Genomic DNA, 15,835 nt, shown 5'->3' on the forward strand with positions numbered 1-15,835 from the left:
TGCTACAATGAAATTAATAGTCTTTCTTCCATTCCTTCATCACAGTTACAACTTTTGCAAACAAGTCTTCGTATAAATTTCTTGCATAAAAAAGTCTGAAGTCAATGAAAAATACTACAAAACCCTGAAAAATATTACAAAACCCTGAAGTGAACTTGGCAGGACACAGATAAAAGTCAATTAATGATACACATGATATCAACAGCAAGTTTTCGTCCAAGGTTTTAACATTCATGCCCACTTCTAAGAACACCCTAACCCTGCTGAATCCAACAGGATCCAACTGTATCATAAACCCGTTGGAGCCTGTTGGATTGAGCAGTAAACCCCTTGTACAAATGTGCATGTACATATTCAGAGTCGGATTCTGTTGAGTACTGATAAATAACGTCGAGTTGGACTCTGTTGGATCCAACAGACAACTAAAAATTAGGCACAGTTGGATTCTGTTGGATTAAGCAGGAAGTAATAGTTGGACCCTGTTGGATTTAGCGGGGTAGTCCTGAGAAACCCTTGGGGGGTATATACTACAATGTGTTATTACATTTTCTTTTAAAAAAAGTATGAATACAAGCTTACAAAATACAGATAGTACTTAATCTCGGTACTATTTGTGGTAACCCTGAATCTCCACTTATGATTAAAAGTGTGGCAGTACTGTATATTCTTTTCTTCAATATTCACTCAATATTTCGAAATGCATCATTTAAATTCAAGTCCCATTTGAACAATATTGAAGTTTAAGATTTGAGGCTTTGCATGGAGTATCGGTATCGTTTCGGTTTGCGGTAACACCATGTGGTAATAACTACTGCTTAGAAGATATTTAGTTCTGAAAAGAACATGTCCTGCTTAATATCAACTTTCGCTAAGTAGTTTTTGTTCTGATAAGAACAGTCCTGCTTTAAGTTCTAAAAGAGCTTGTCTTGAAGTTTGTTGTCAGAAATATAATTATAAGCAACTAGCAAAACGGAGACTGCCGTCAACGGCACAAGTCCTGATTTCAATGCATCAAGAAAAAAAAGAAAGACATTTATTGTAGATGTTCCCAAATGGTATTTATTAAGGCAATGATGGGTATCTGGGTACCCGTAACCCGACTGCTTATTTACAGGTATCCGATTCCATTTTATCAATTTTATTACTAAAAACTGCCTTTGTAGATCTCTACACAACATTTCAAACAGGCAAGCGCAATTTTCTATTGATATCTTGCCGATAAATTATTAGAACAAAATCTGAGTACAACATCTTTTGAGTCCATTTACCGACAGTTTCCCTATGTCGAGATTGCGGATGAATCAAACGAAAAGAACCAATCACAACGCACGTACCAAGTGCTACTCGGCAGGCAACTTGCCTAATTTGTCATCAGACAAACAAGACGCGATCTTAATGAAGATTTTGTTCAATACTCGTCGTCAGACGAAAACGAGGTGACGTTACGACGTCTTGGCTGGACCCTCTCGGCCCGGTAGGTCCTCTGGCCCAGCGATGCGCCGATCCGTTCAACAAACATCTGCACCGTCTCCGTGTTCAGGATGGAGTTGTTGAATGACTCGGAAACCCTAGTCCTCAGGTTGTAGCGGGTCTGAGTGGGTGTCCTACAACTTTCCTGAAATGAAAAAAAAGGAATGAAAATGCAGGAGAGTCATTCCAGTGTTATGTTATGTCTGTGACAGAGCGCTTAACCAGTTCATGTTCTTTAACCAAATCTTCAAAAATTCCAACAGTAGTTTAAGAGGTTTAGGATTCTGCTTCCCATTACAATGACAATAAAGGGGGGGGGGGGGTAGAGATCTAATTTTTGTTGTTGTATGAAGTATGTGTGATTGGCTCATGAGGGATTTTGGAGGATTCAGGAGTTTTTTCCCTGCAAAAATTCCCACATGTTGAGTACTTATTGGAAGTACTTTAACCCTAATGTCCTAAGGGCTCTTTGGGGTCAAGGACCAAATACCACAGAATACTACATGTGTTGTGCACACTTGTATGGAAAGAAATGCATACTACAGGTTACCATTGAGTAGTATTTTGTAGCTTTAGGTGAGGTTAGGGTTAAGGAAATGCAACTCACACTCTGCGGCGTTGACTGCCTGCTTCTGCTGCCTTTTGGCCGGCCTCGTTTTCTCTTTGTCGTTGAGGAGCTGCCGGTGAAGGTGGCATCCGGTGTATTGGATTGGAATGGAGTGTTTACTGTACAGGAGCAAATATAATAGAAAAAACACCTTTTTTTCGTGTTCAAATGACTGAGCAATTCAATGTGATTTCATTGCTTACCACAAGTTCTAAACACTACATAAAGTTACCTAAAACCCAAATCCCTAATTCTGAAAGACTTGTAAAATTGTGTTTGAAATTGATTTAAAAAAAAAAATTAAACTCAGGCCAAAAAAAAAAAAATATTCAGTCTCTGGTCAGACCAAAGTTCCGGAATTGACGCGGTCACGCGGCTTTTTTTTTTTTTTTTGCTTTTTTTTTTTTTTTTTCTTCAAGCTTGGATTGTACAGACAAGGTAGGTACTATTTTGCTTTTTTGGTGTCCTCATGTACATTGGTGTCCTCCATAATTTGCCTTGGTGCTTTCGATCATTGGTGCAATTTCCCATTCCTTGGTGCTCTTTGGTAAAAAAAATTGAGGAGGTGCGGAAATAGAGGGCGCTGTTGGAGCTACCGCGGAACATTTTGGAAAAAAAAAAGATCGACGCGCATGATTAAAATCGACGCGCGCGCTGACCAGAGACCGACTTATTTTTTTTTTTGGCCTTACCTTTTAATAAATTTAAAATATAGCCTTTTAACAAAAGGGAACAAATCTTACCCGAGTTGTTTAGTCCCTGCATGAAGCTGTCGTTTGATGCCTGATGACTGCCCCTTCTCTGTCCCTCCAGACTGACCCTCCGACTGACCGGCTGACTGGCCTGGTTTGCCGTGATGAAGCTCTCCGTGTCCGACAGTTCGTCGGTGTCCGTTGAGCTCTGTGCCCCGATGTAGGTGGGCTCCGTGTCTGTACTCGTGAAGTCTTCTGAGCTGTATCCATCAATTGCTGTTACGTTGTCTAGGGAGTTGTTGAAAGAGTTTTAAAAAAAAACTTTGCACAAAAAAAAAACCCACAAAACTAGGCGGAAACAGTCTGCGCCCCTGCGCAGGTTGGCCTGGTGTCTGAAGTTGTATGGGTTGTAGCCATCAATTGTTGTTATGTTGTCTAGGCGCTTATTGAAAAAAAAACACCCGAAAACTAAAGCAGAAAAACTTTGCGCCCCCTTCCGCAGTGGGCTCAGTGTTGGTGCTCCTGCATCCATCTGAATTGTAGCCATCCATTACCCCTTCGGCTCCCTGTTTTACCATTCTTGGATAAATTGGATGTTTTTTTTTCAAATTCCGTCTTATCGAGGCAATTCCTTCCTTCCTTCCTTGAAAGTGCAGCCTCATATGTATGAGGATAAACGCACTGCCAGAAACACCGGGGCGAACCTCTTCTCTCAGGGATTAACGTTACTAGGTTCTTTTACGTGCATTATACAACACACGGGACCTACAGCTTTATGTCCCATTCAAAGGAGAAGCAATAATGGTTAAGTGTCTTGCTTAAGGACACAAGTGTCAAGAGCAGGACTCGAACCCACAATGTACTGATCAGATACACCAGAGCTTGAGTCCGGTGCTCTTAACCACTCGGCCATGACACTCCACTTGTAAAACCGTTTGCTATAAATGCGGTTCGAGTCCGCTTTATGCCCATTTTGTACCTACGCCTATTCTTAGCCATAGGCCTAACCACGCATATGGGCCCAAAATGGACTGAAAAGGTAACTCGATTCCGAATAGTTGGTGACATGACGTGTTTCCGGTCTACAGGTGTCAATACATGCCGTTGGTCTATTCGAATTGAGAAGATACTTCTCTGCGGTGTAAGTGACCTGAATCTTGGCATTCAGTACCTGCTGTTCGGTGCCACATACTGTCGCTGTAGTCTCGGCCGAGAGAGAGTGGTTTGTGACCCGCGACCAGCGACATGGCAGCGGCACCTGAAGACTGCAGAGCTGTGGCGACATTGTTGCCCCCGAGTGCTGGGTACGAATTCACACCTTCCAAGAAAACAAGAAGAGCAAAAAGGAAGATACATCAAAATGCTGCGTTTACTTTTTTTGGGCCCAAGTGTCACATTCATATTATAATAAACTCCTGGTAAATACATTTACATAGCATTTGGTCTCAACTAGTCATCAAAGAGCAAGATCTATTGCTGTAATCAAGGTTTTTTTTGCCGAACCAAAATCTGTGTCTAGATTTGGTCATACCAGGGTTTACACAATGTGTACAAGGAATTATGCGCCTCTGTGACGATATAAGTACATATACCGCTTAAACAAGGCTTAAACTTATTTCCAGTCACAAGAGATTCCAATCAGAGCTGGCTTATGTGTTTCAAATGTAGAAGCTGTTTTACCGACGACTGGTGTACAGGTACAAGATATTAAATTGTGTCCACAATGCAGGCAGGATTAGATATGAAAAAACTTGCATCTCTGAGTGCATTAGTTCTAAACCACCAAAAGGCCTGACTTATATTCCGTGACCACAAACACAATCCAACTGTAGTTGGGGCCATTGCTATAGTTGGGACGTAACAGTGCTCCCAAGAAGTATCAACCTGCCATAACAGTTTCTTTTTAAGGAGCCTTACTAACCGATTCCTTTCATGACGCGGCACAGCTCCGAGTTTTGTCGTCGGATCTCCAGCAGGAGCATGTTGTTCACAGTGGCCAAGTCTTTGTATCGATAGGCACAAACAAAGAGCACCACCAAGGCAATGGCACAGAAGCACTTGCGACAAAACCACATGTGATCATAAAGCTGTGCCAACAAGAATAATGAGAGAATAAGGAAACAACATTTTGATATTAAATCATATAAAATGGGACAATTTCACAGGAGATGTAGGGTGAAAAAAAGAGGATGCAAGCAGACCTGAGGAATGTCTGGTCAATATGTGACCCGCTCCACAAAAATGAGTCTGTTGTGGCAAAACTGACATTTTGAGTTAACTACATTAATAAAATGGGAATGAAATAAGCTTTCATTTGGTATATCATGGGCCTCTCTAGGACGTTTGGTTGCATTGTTGTGCCTTTTTTAATTCTGTCAAGTTTTTGCAAAGCAAGAAATGTCTCAATGAAGAAAAGAGGGTTTAAAAATTACAAATACATTGAAAAGCACCAAAAATCATAAATTTGTTAGTCTTTTTCTTACAATATTTAAATTTCTGTGTAAGATATCTGAACTAAAATTATCAAACAACCAAAATGAAACAAAAACAAAAAATCCAAATTTTGAGCAAATTTTCACTGTTTCCATTTAAAAGTGGTAAAAGCTGGAATTCAAGCTATGCGACATCAGACTCATTTTTGCAGAGCGGGTCACATATCTGCAATATCAATATTCCTTGCCATTCTTGCAGCTCAGGAGGTACTTATGCAACAGAGGCCCTACCTGATCGCCACCAACGACTTGAAACACGCCTCTCTCAACCACCAAGTCCACCCCCAGGATAATGAACAGCCAGAGCCTGGCTCCGCTGGTACGGGGCGCGGAGGTCACTATGTAGGCGATCAGCACGGCGGCGGCGAAGAACAGCAGGGAGTTGAACCAGCTGAATTCCCCCAGGATGAGACGTTGGATGTCACCCACGCGGCTGAAGGTCTCCTCAAACAGACGCTGCTGGTTCTGGGTCTGGTCCTTCATCTCCGCAAAGACATTCTGCCGGTCAAGATGAAGATAGATATCTTGAGTTTGAGACAACACGCCGAACTTTTAGTCTGAGTCTAAGTCCCGAGCGTTGAGTCTCAAGTTGAGTCCCGAGTCATCCGAGTCATCAGGGAAACTCATTTTGTCATGGCGGTACTATTTTGACCCCAGTTTGGATCCCTTCAGGTGCTCCAGGTGAACTGGGGTTATAGCCTACTATGTCTTGGGTGACGCTAAATATTTCTCCACACAGCTTTCCCCAGGATTCCCCGCTACTGAGGAATCCCAAGGAACTGAAGAAGAGAAAATATCTACCATCGTATTTTCTTGACTCTGAACACCAAAGTATGAACATTTGTGAACAATGAAATTGACTGGGGCAGGACATGAACATGCGGAACACCATTGGAGCACCAGTAAGGTGTTCTGGGGGTAATGCATAGGGTGTCAATCCCAAACATAGTCAGTTTTTTAGAAGTTTGCCCTAAAAAAAAATACTGCAGAGCAACCCTTCACTTGGTAAGGATGTACACACATTTTCATTTTTGCATAATAACCCTCCTTCTCTGGCTGGCAATTTCAACAAAGCCAGCCCAGCATTTAAAATAAATCAAGTGACTGTTTTTAACAGTTGGGTGCTTCCTTCTGACATAAAGCAGGATTGACTGGCTGGCATTAGTTATAAAACTTGATACAGCTATGCTTTGGCTGTAGAAGATTGATAAGCCAGCTGTGACTACCAGTCACCTGCTTTTGTCTGTTGATGGAATATGACTAGTCTCTGTGCCCATAGAAATATGATCTGACTGCTGGTGACTAGCCTGCCTAAAAGGCATGGAAGAGGAAGTGGAATGAATTTTTGACTGTCTGTGACTGATCGAACAAAAGGAAGATTGATGAAACATCCTTAAAGTCCATCAGTCAAAACTTTCCAATTAATTAAACCAAGAAATCTTCTTCTGACATTCATACCTTGATATCCTGTGAGGATGTCTGGAGTGCATCTCTCAGTTTCTCCTCGTTCTGCAGGATGAGGTCTTGCTGCATCAGTGATGCCCCCTGCTTCTCAATCATCTCCTCCTGTAGTTTACCTATCAAAGTCAAGAAATCCTTCCATTTCTAAGTACACTTTCTATCCCCATCTCCAAAAATATGGAGATGAACAGGGGAAATAATTGTAAAGCGCTTTGAGACGTTTGATACAAAGTTCTATAAAATCACCACATTATTATTATTATGGCAACACGCAGCAACTGATATAAACTGGCATGCAAATGAACAGATGTTCTCATAAGCTGCACACAAGCCCGCCCGCGTCAATATCATCCCATTCCCTCTCCAATCACCAACCTGTGACCTCCATCTTAACCGCCACGTCTTCCGAGCTCTGGGCCAGCCGGGAGACGGTCTGCTCTGTCTGCTCGTGCCAGACTTGGCTTTGCAAGAAGAAGCAGATGTCCTGGGTGTGGGTGAAGAACTCCGTGTAGGCATTGAACGCTACGGCGTCGCCCCGCAGCTGTGACAGGCAGGTCTGGATGTCAGTCGTCCCGCTCTCGCAGGGGTACGACGGTAGACCCGCCTTCTCTAAGTGACAGTTGGCGAAGGTCAGGGCCAGGTAACTCTGCTCGTCGTCTGTGAGTCGTTTGCAACCTGCCCAACAAATGAGAAATCAAACATATTTACGACCAAAACTTGGCCTTCCTGACCTTCCTGAACCCCAACTTTGTTCAGGCACCCAATGGCACACTCTAAGTACATGGACTTTCAAGGGACAATAACCGGGCTTCAACTTCCTCAAATCTGTAAGATCCTCCAGAACCTCTTGGTGGAGTCTTAAGGATCTTGGAGAGTTAGGGGGAATACAATACTGCATTTATCACAGGGTTCTCTGACTTCAGGCAGCACTGTTGAAACATATGTGTTACTCCCATTCTATCCAGGATCTTATTAACCTTTTAGTCACTGTACCACCTCAAACCGCCCTGCCTATCACTCACTGTACCGCCCAAAACCGCCCCAGCACTCTATGGTTTTATGGATTCTTCAGTGAATAAACACAATGTAATACAATGTAGTACAGGTGCTAATGGGTTAAATTGGCCTATCGCCGTTTGCGAATTAGCCACGCCCCTTAGACAACCCTATGTAGTTTTTGTACACCAACTTTTACTTGTCTCAGATTTTAATATCATGTAATTGGACAATATTTCATAAGCTGCGTTGACGCGATTCTAACGTGATTCTACCACCATAGGTCAATTTAGGTGGAATGTAATTTAGGGTGATAGACAAGCAATATCACTGAGATATTTTTGGAATAATTTTATTGGAGGGAAGATTGCCATTGGTATCTGCAGGTAAAAAAAAAATGTGGGGTCGTGAACAGTCCCCCCCCCCCCCCCCCCAAGGTTACCAACCATGCCCAGAGGGGTTTGCAGTCTTCCCCTGCAACTTGGCCCACGTGGGCCCCTAACATCTGTCTTAACCCTAACCCTGCCAAATGCAACACAGTGCATCAGGTGGAAAAGTCTGGTGCACTTTGATGCATTCAGCTACCAACACCAGTGCATCAATGGTCGCTTCTGAGACAATGACAGCTAGTTCCATAGAACAATGCCCAAGTTGTATCCTGCTGCGTTTGGGGACCACAGACTCTGAGGCAGTTTGGCCTTGAGACTTTTGACCTGATGGATATTGCTGCACTGGGCAGGCTTTTCATTCAGACAAATGTTGCAGGTTGCTGCGTTTGGCAGGGTTTCTAGCCAGAATAACCACGAGGGTTAGGGCTAGGGAGGAGTGCAGAGTACTTCAAGCCGTGATACAAAAAGATCCAAGAGTCTGAACATCTTTCAAAATGCAACGATGACGGCATCCAACCTGGGCTACCCTGCAACTGTACCTTCATTAATTTCTTCCAAAGCTCTCGTCCAGCATCTGCCGTAGCGTGGATGCTCTCCATACTGCCTGATCTGGGTCAGCATTCTCTCACCCTCGTTGACTCTCACCACACCTTGCTCGTACTTCGGCTCCCCAGAGATGAGAAGTGCTGCTCTGGAGACGAGGGCAATGATAAGCAGCACACTGACAGCCATAAGGCTACAAGCTGTGAAGAGAGAATAGAAAAATTATGTAGAAAATTTAGAACAGTAAAAATTTGAACACTGTCTTGATTTAGTCTGAATAACTAGGACTCTACGAATTGCCTTTTTTAATATTTGGACATGGTCTAGGCATGGAGGTAGGAATAGAAGGAGTTAGCACGAAAATCCCCGTGGTTTTAATCCCAATTAGCAAATTCCGGGCCACTGTGGTGAGCTATGGGATATCACGACTGCCGTTAATCCCCTTGAACGCTATGTCTAATGCCGACCGCTCAGCTCCGTTCACTACCGAAGAAGCCTGACTGGAGTACATCCAACAAACAAATATATACTTCGGACATGCGCAGTACGTTTTGAGCATATGCACGCTATCGGGGTCTTGTTTTTCGGATGCGCAACAAAAATCTTTGTCATGTCACCTTTAAAACGATGAAAATTTGCCAATAATTCGTTTGGCAAGTAATATTTTCATATTTCAGATAAATGTGAAATTTCGTAAATTACCTGGTGAAATGTAAGACATTTTTGGCAGCTTCCTGCCATGCCCTGTGAATAAAAATAACAGCAAAAGTTTCGGAAAGGTAGCGCTTTCAAATGATGTAAGAATCGTAACTTAGCGATGCTTAGCACTTAAAAAAACCCACTTTTTTTGCGATGTCGAAAAACGAAACTAGTGGCAGTTCTCCATAAAGCCGCATGCAATTACAATGCGCATGCATTTTTGCGGTTTTGCGGTTTTCGGAAGGCTATCTGATTAATGGCGGCGTGAGACATGGCCTGTTTGATCTGTGCTTGTACTAACTCCTTCTATTCCTACCTCCATGGTCTAAACTCTAAGTTAAGTAACTTACAAAATTTTCTTGACTGTCCATATAGACTTTGTACACAACCGCTGAAGTGGCGTCAGGGAATCAGGTCAACTCGGACCCAAACCAAGTCGGACCCATGCCAAGTCGGACCCACACCAACTCGGACCCACGCCAACTCGGACCCACTACCAACTCGGACCCACTACCAACTCGGACCCACTACCAACTCGGACCCACTACCAACTCGGACCCACTACCAACTCGGACCCAGGCACGACCAACTTGGACCCAACAATGACTTAATCATTAGTTTCAGAGATTATATTTATAGGTCATCTTAATGTTACAGTGCTAATATAGTGAAGATATTAAATGGGGCTTTTAGTTTTGTTGTTTGATCATACTACGTTGATTGTGCTCTCTTATTAATCATTCACATGAAGAAATGGATATCTATGTGCAATGTTTTCCTTTTTCATCTGCATTTTGTGTGTGTGCCAAATAATATAAACCAAAGTAAATCACATCCAATGAAGGATTTTAATATATATGTCACAGAAAGGTAATCATCAAGTTAAGGAAATTAGGAATGCAGTTCGAAAATGTCAAACACAATGCATGCAGTAACATTGATCTGCAATCATTCTCCCCCATTCATAGCGCGGCGCACCAAAACCGGCCAACGCAAAGAGATTAATCTTCGCGGTTGAACCAAAGCGTAGTCCCCAGTTCACACAAACAGCGGCAAGTTCATTCGGCAGTATCGGCACCCCTTGATCAGTTCAGTGAAGCGGGTAAAAAGGTTACCGCTGCGAAGATCGAAGTGTATGAAAGATAATTTAAATGCTGGCTTTGAATTTTGTGGGTTTTTTTTACGAATCTGTGTAACTTTTTATACTTTTTGATTAACCTTTTTTGTTCAATCAGGAACCTTCATTTTTCTTGCAGTGTATGCAATGGTGTTGATGTGTTTTTTTTTTAAATACATGTACATGTAGAGATTAGAATAGACTTCGTTTTTATACCTTTTTTATTTTATTTAATGGCTTATAATGTTTACTTATATTTATTGAATTAATAATGTCATGTTTGAAAGTGTTTATGTTCCAATGTCATACTTTCCAATTTTATTTTTCTATGAAGATCTGTTCTGAATTCATGCGGTTTGAATTAAAATGAAATAAATTGCTGTTAAATTGAGCAAGATGGCGTGAAAGATGTCAAATATGAAAATAAATAATTGGTTAAACTTTAATTTTAATTATTTTTGGTTAAAGTGCAATATGTTTCAATGGAAACAAATAATAAAAATAAATAATTAATTACACTTTTACAGCGCATGTCAAAATAGCATTTCAATGTGCTTTACAACGACAAACTGCTGCAATACAGATATTTTACCTGACAACTACAGTGAAAATGTATACTTAACAACAGCTCACTGTATTAACAGATGGTACCGGTAAGTGGACAAACTTTATGAAATGTCATTGTCAAATGATTGAAAACGCTGTTGAATGATTGTAAACGATGGGTCCGAGTTGGTCATGCATGGGTCCGAGTTGGTAGTGGGTCCGAGTTGGTTGTGGGTCCGAGTTGGTAGTGGGTCCGAGTTGGTAGTGGGTCCGAGTTGGTAGTGGGTCCGAGTTGACGTGGGTCCGAGTTGGCATGGGTCCGAGTTGGCTTGGGTCCGACTTGGTTTGGGTCCGAGTTGGATCGAAAAGATGGCAACATTTTTTCCAATGATAATTTCAAATTCATGGGACAGAATGCTAAATTTTTTCCTTTTAAAAATAAATGAGAACAAAAAAGAATCTCTTTGAGTTATACTCACCAATCATGCAATCTTCACAAACGCGGCGTTTCATCAATTCATAAGTGGCGCTTTCCCAAACGAAATTGCGGAACCGCTGCGCTGGTTTAATTTTAGAATTCAACTCGTGAGGGCGCCCTTCGCAAATCACGGAAACGAAACAGGTGAAACTGGATGATGAGGCACATGACCGCCGTCGCCCATCCCACTGCTGACAATTCGGGTTTAAACACCAGCTTGTCGTAACTATCCAGCACAGTAGGTATTATATCGATGGAAGTGTGTTCATTCGGTGTGGTTAAGTGAAGTCAAGAATGCTATTCTTGTTTAAATTGCTCGACTTGTTGTTATCTGTGGTGGGAATAGGTGGAGGACTAGACTGGGACCCAAGCCTCATAAGGCCAAGTTGAAGTTGAGTGCAGAAAACATGCACTATGATATGAAGGGTGTACCCGGCGGAGTATAAAACTTCCCATACTTAGTCCCATAGACAGCAGTGATAAATCCCCATACTTCAATATTCTTTTAAAAATACTCCGATTCTCTCAGCTCTCACACTCACTTGTCATGCTTGTGTTCAGCTGCAATGCACAATGAAGATCAACATGTCATCTTTCATTTTCTTTTCAATTTTTGATGGGTTGGCCATTGTCTTTTTTGAGAAATACTCGCCCAAACTTAACTATAATACCAACGATGTTTCCAAAACTGGCAAAGTAGCCAATTTGAAAAAGGATCCCTCCACAACATGGTTAAATTGCACCACTTTCGGACCCAGTTGCATCCAAAACGCTAAAATTGGAAGCCCCAAGGCCAAGTCTAGGCCAGAACTATGATTGCCATATATCTCTTCATGTCCCCAATTCAGTGGCTCTCAGGACTCTCTAAATCTAAATATATAATAATTTGAGTGTACGATGTATTTATTCATGAGCTCGATGAACAGATTTTTGACCTATTGGACTCTCATCATGCACAGTATTGAGAGTCCCAAATTTTCGGACTAGTTGGGCACAGTCATCTGGGAATATTATAGTTATTTGGCTTAATATAATATGGCTTTCAGACTTATGTGTGTTCTTGAAAAAAAATATGAAATATATTAATACAACACAAAGTATGCAATATAATACAACACAAAGTATGCAATATAATACACCAGGTAATTTTGCCATTTACTGTGTGGTGTTATTTTTTTAAATTAGCATGCATTTATTTCTATACAGACAAATCCAAAATGGCCACTTCTGGACAGAGTGCCAGCCAAGCCAAACAGTTGCAGTTTGCGCCCATGAACAGCGCCCTCGATGTTGGATTCTGGCACCGGCTGTCCAGGAAGAAGCTTGAAGAATACAAGTTGGACGACTCTCCCAAACCAATCAACGGCTATTACTACAATGGTAAATCGAAGCCGTTTTCAAAGTTGCAATTTCCGTTGTAAACTATTAACCCTAACTCCCTAGGCCCTTGTTGCTTACAACCATCCTCAATCCTCCAAAATCCTCCAAAATTTTGCAACTCCGCCTAAATTTTTCAAAATTGTCAGACAGTCCTGCCTCAAAATGCATTCATCCTCAATCCTCCAAAATCCCAAAACTTTGCACTCGTGTTTAAATGAAGGATAACCAACGCCAAATCCTTCAAAATCATCAGACAGTCCTGCCTCAAAATGCATTCATCCTCAATCCTCCAAAATCCTCTTGTGCTTCAATCACCATTCATCCTCAATCCTCCAAAATCCTCATGTGCTTCAATCACCATTCATCCTCAATCCTCCAAAATCCTCATTTGATTCAATCACCATTCATCCTCAATCCTCTAGAATCCTCCAAAACCGCCAGGAGGATTTTGGAGGAGTGAGGTGGGTTAGGGTTAATACTCTTTTATCCCTTAAGCAGGAATTCCGTGCTTAGGATCAGTCACTGTTCACTGCTTACAGCCTCAGCACAAGAATTCTGTGCTAATCCTATAAACACAGAATCTTCAGTTAGGACCATCTCAATTCATGTCTAAGACGAGTCCCGGACAAGTTACAGGTAGAATCAGTCACTTTGTCCAGAAGAAGCTCTGCATTTGTCCCGGACACGTTCCTGGGAAATTTGCATTAGCAACCGCTTGACTCACAAATACTGATAACTTCATTGCGGGAAGATTGCAGGGAAGTTGCTCAGAATCCTGCAACTTATACCCGATACAATGTCCACAACTTGTCCGAAACTCGTCCCAGGTATGAATTGAAACTGGCCATGACTGGATGTGCACAAGCGCAAAAATCAAAATTCCTTGCTAACTCGTCAAATACGCCTACTGTAAGCACAGAGTTCCTGCAACCAGGTCTGACTTTGGTTTGATTTCATTTTGTACATTGTCGTAAGTTGGTCATTTGTCAATTTTGACCAGGTTTTCATTAAGGTATGAGGAATTTATTTTCAAAGCCATAAAACTTTCTCTGTTTCACAACTTTGTGAATGCAGGAGATCCTGATGGCCTTCCATCAAGGACCAGCCTGGATTTCAACTCCTTTGATGAGTAAGTTGGAGATTTCTTCCAAGCTTTAGCTTTCTCCGCCCCCCCCCCCCACCCACCATGTCTCCTCCCCTTTTACTTTCTCACTCTTGCTAAAATGTCCTTTTTCAGAAGTTCTAGGTGATTCTCACTATAACATCTCAAAGTGTGTGAAGAATGACTCAGTTTTGCACCTAGAAACCCGGGGGGAGGGGGGTTTCAAGTATTTTTTGTGATATTTATTTGGAAAGGTATATCAACAATGTTAAAGCCAAGTTAAGTTAATTTAGATTGTAGGCGACTATCAATGTACACAATTTCTTGACACATCTCCTCTTTCATCATAAATTCCACTTTTCAAGCTGAAATGATCTCAGGAGTTTTCATGAGATCTTCAAATAATAACTTTTTGGTGGCTCCGGCTGTATGTAAGGTTTCAGATATAGCCTCAGCTTTGCCATGAAATTGAACTGTCACTATCGGCACAAAGCCATTCCCATAGACACCTTCCGTGAAATGTACAATATTTAGTAAATTTTTTGTCATTGTCTGTTGCTTTATTTCCTGTATTGTCCTCAGACCCATCCAGTGCCCGCCGCATTGCTTTCCTTCCCACGGCACGTTGCTGAATTTCAACACCATGGATGCCTTCAAGTCATGTGACAAGAAGGCAGAACTGGAAAAAATTGCAGCCCTGGTGAGTGCCATTTACAAATGTGACTAATAAATGTAGTCAACTGTGATTTGAAAATGTTGTCTGTTAACAATACTCTATAAGTATACTTTTTTGTGGCTAAAAGGGTAATTTTTTTTTTACCTTGTTTTTGCATCAAAGTCCAACAAATATCGGTGTTTTTCCTCTCTAAATAAATGTTCAAGTTGTATGTGTTCTTCCAATCTTTCTTTTTTGGGAGCATCTCCAACCCTTTGATAAGTGGTTTTGTGGGGTTCTTTTATTTCCGCCTTGCGGGCAGAATGGTTCCAAGTTCAAACAGTGATCAATACTGACTGAGGAGTGCAAACCAGCCTACCCTGTGAGAACAGAATTATTGTCGGACCGCAAGCAATTCGAAATTTGTAATGGTCTAATAACTAACCGTAGAGCCATTTTTGTCCCATTGATGTATCAATAGCCCTAACAGTCCTGAATCCTCCAATTTTAATATGATTTTGCACACCTTCTAGGGAGTTAGGGTTAAAAATTGAAAAATGTTTGTATTGCTAGAAAAAAAATTATTAAAAAGGACTAGGATGGAACTCAAAAATAGCTCAGGGAGAGTGACTTTAACGTGTTTGATTTTTATTACTTTCAAAAAAATGTCATCACATGGACATGATCTTTAAAATTTCAATGAGCTGTTGTTTTGTATCGCCTGGATGGGCATGAGTGAATTTTTTGTGCATTCATTGCTAAGGGAATTTCAGCGAGGGTCCTTATCCACGACCAGGCCCCTAGCCGGTTTTCAAATGTACTTGTTTAAAACCAACCAAGCCCATGTATTTATTGCAATTCATAAATACCTTTTCGGTCAAAATAAGTCAAAATTGACAAAATTCTAAATTTATTTCATGTTTTGTGACACACTCCTCTGGCCATGTCTATGGTATGTGCCTCGCGCGCGAAATGCTAACAATCTCCTGATATGGAGATTGGCCCGCGCGCAGTGCGTACCACTTGATGTGGCGCAGAATGCAGCGGCGTTTTACCGGCAGTTTAAAACCACCCACATGACGGGCTCTCGACCAATAGGATTGGGAAACTGTCTCAGGTATTTATGAATACTAAATAAACAATAACAAAGAACATCACCTGACACATCTGCGTAAAGGTCCATTGGCAGACCTTCTATTTTGCTGTTT

General features: G+C 41.6%; 2 protein-coding genes across 4 annotated transcripts in view; one reads left to right on the top strand and one right to left on the bottom strand.

The window, feature by feature from the left end:
* On the bottom strand, nucleotides 1-11,609 carry LOC119737533. Of its 2 annotated transcripts, none has more exons than XM_038211964.1 (10): nucleotides 11,492-11,609; nucleotides 8,647-8,850; nucleotides 7,098-7,397; nucleotides 6,720-6,838; nucleotides 5,493-5,759; nucleotides 4,691-4,862; nucleotides 3,941-4,087; nucleotides 2,821-3,057; nucleotides 2,078-2,196; nucleotides 1-1,615 (listed from the first exon to the last, which is right to left on the bottom strand). In XM_038211964.1, the coding sequence occupies exons 1-10, from the start codon at nucleotides 11,523-11,525 to the stop codon at nucleotides 1,409-1,411; spliced, it is 1,806 nt and encodes a 601-aa protein (XP_038067892.1). In that variant the 5' UTR covers nucleotides 11,526-11,609; the 3' UTR covers nucleotides 1-1,408. The 2 variants fall into 2 exon arrangements, with proteins under 2 accessions (XP_038067892.1, XP_038067891.1); XM_038211963.1 differs by having other exon boundaries at nucleotides 3,920-4,087.
* The window catches only part of LOC119737532 (ubiquitin-like modifier-activating enzyme ATG7), a 23,314-nt gene continuing 19,082 nt past the window's right edge, over nucleotides 11,604-15,835 (top strand). The window contains exons 1-4 of one of the 2 annotated variants that reach the window (XM_038211962.1): nucleotides 11,604-11,728; nucleotides 12,697-12,870; nucleotides 13,945-13,999; nucleotides 14,555-14,672. In XM_038211962.1, the coding sequence (XP_038067890.1) occupies nucleotides 12,708-12,870; nucleotides 13,945-13,999; nucleotides 14,555-14,672 (336 nt within the window). In that variant the 5' untranslated portion in view covers nucleotides 11,604-11,728; nucleotides 12,697-12,707. Of the gene's footprint in view, nucleotides 11,733-12,696; nucleotides 12,871-13,944; nucleotides 14,000-14,554; nucleotides 14,673-15,835 lie in introns of both variants that reach the window. The other variant, XM_038211961.1, reaches the window with a different exon arrangement.

This window comes from Patiria miniata, unplaced genomic scaffold, assembly GCF_015706575.1.
Source record: "Patiria miniata isolate m_02_andy unplaced genomic scaffold, ASM1570657v1 HiC_scaffold_3, whole genome shotgun sequence".
Taxonomy (NCBI): Eukaryota; Metazoa; Echinodermata; class Asteroidea; order Valvatida; family Asterinidae; genus Patiria; species Patiria miniata.

Excerpts from the sequence above, each read along its gene's own strand:
- LOC119737533 (XM_038211963.1), bottom strand. The coding sequence starts at position 11,525 with ATGAAACGCCGCGTTTGTGAAGATTGCATGATTG. Across the intron at positions 6,839-7,097 it reads GGTTAAGATGGAGGTCACAG|GTAAACTACAGGAGGAGATG; the intron begins GTTGGTGATTGG and ends TGACTTTGATAG. Across the intron at positions 3,058-3,919 it reads TACTGAATGCCAAGATTCAG|ACAACGTAACAGCAATTGAT; the intron begins GTCACTTACACC and ends ACAACTCCCTAG.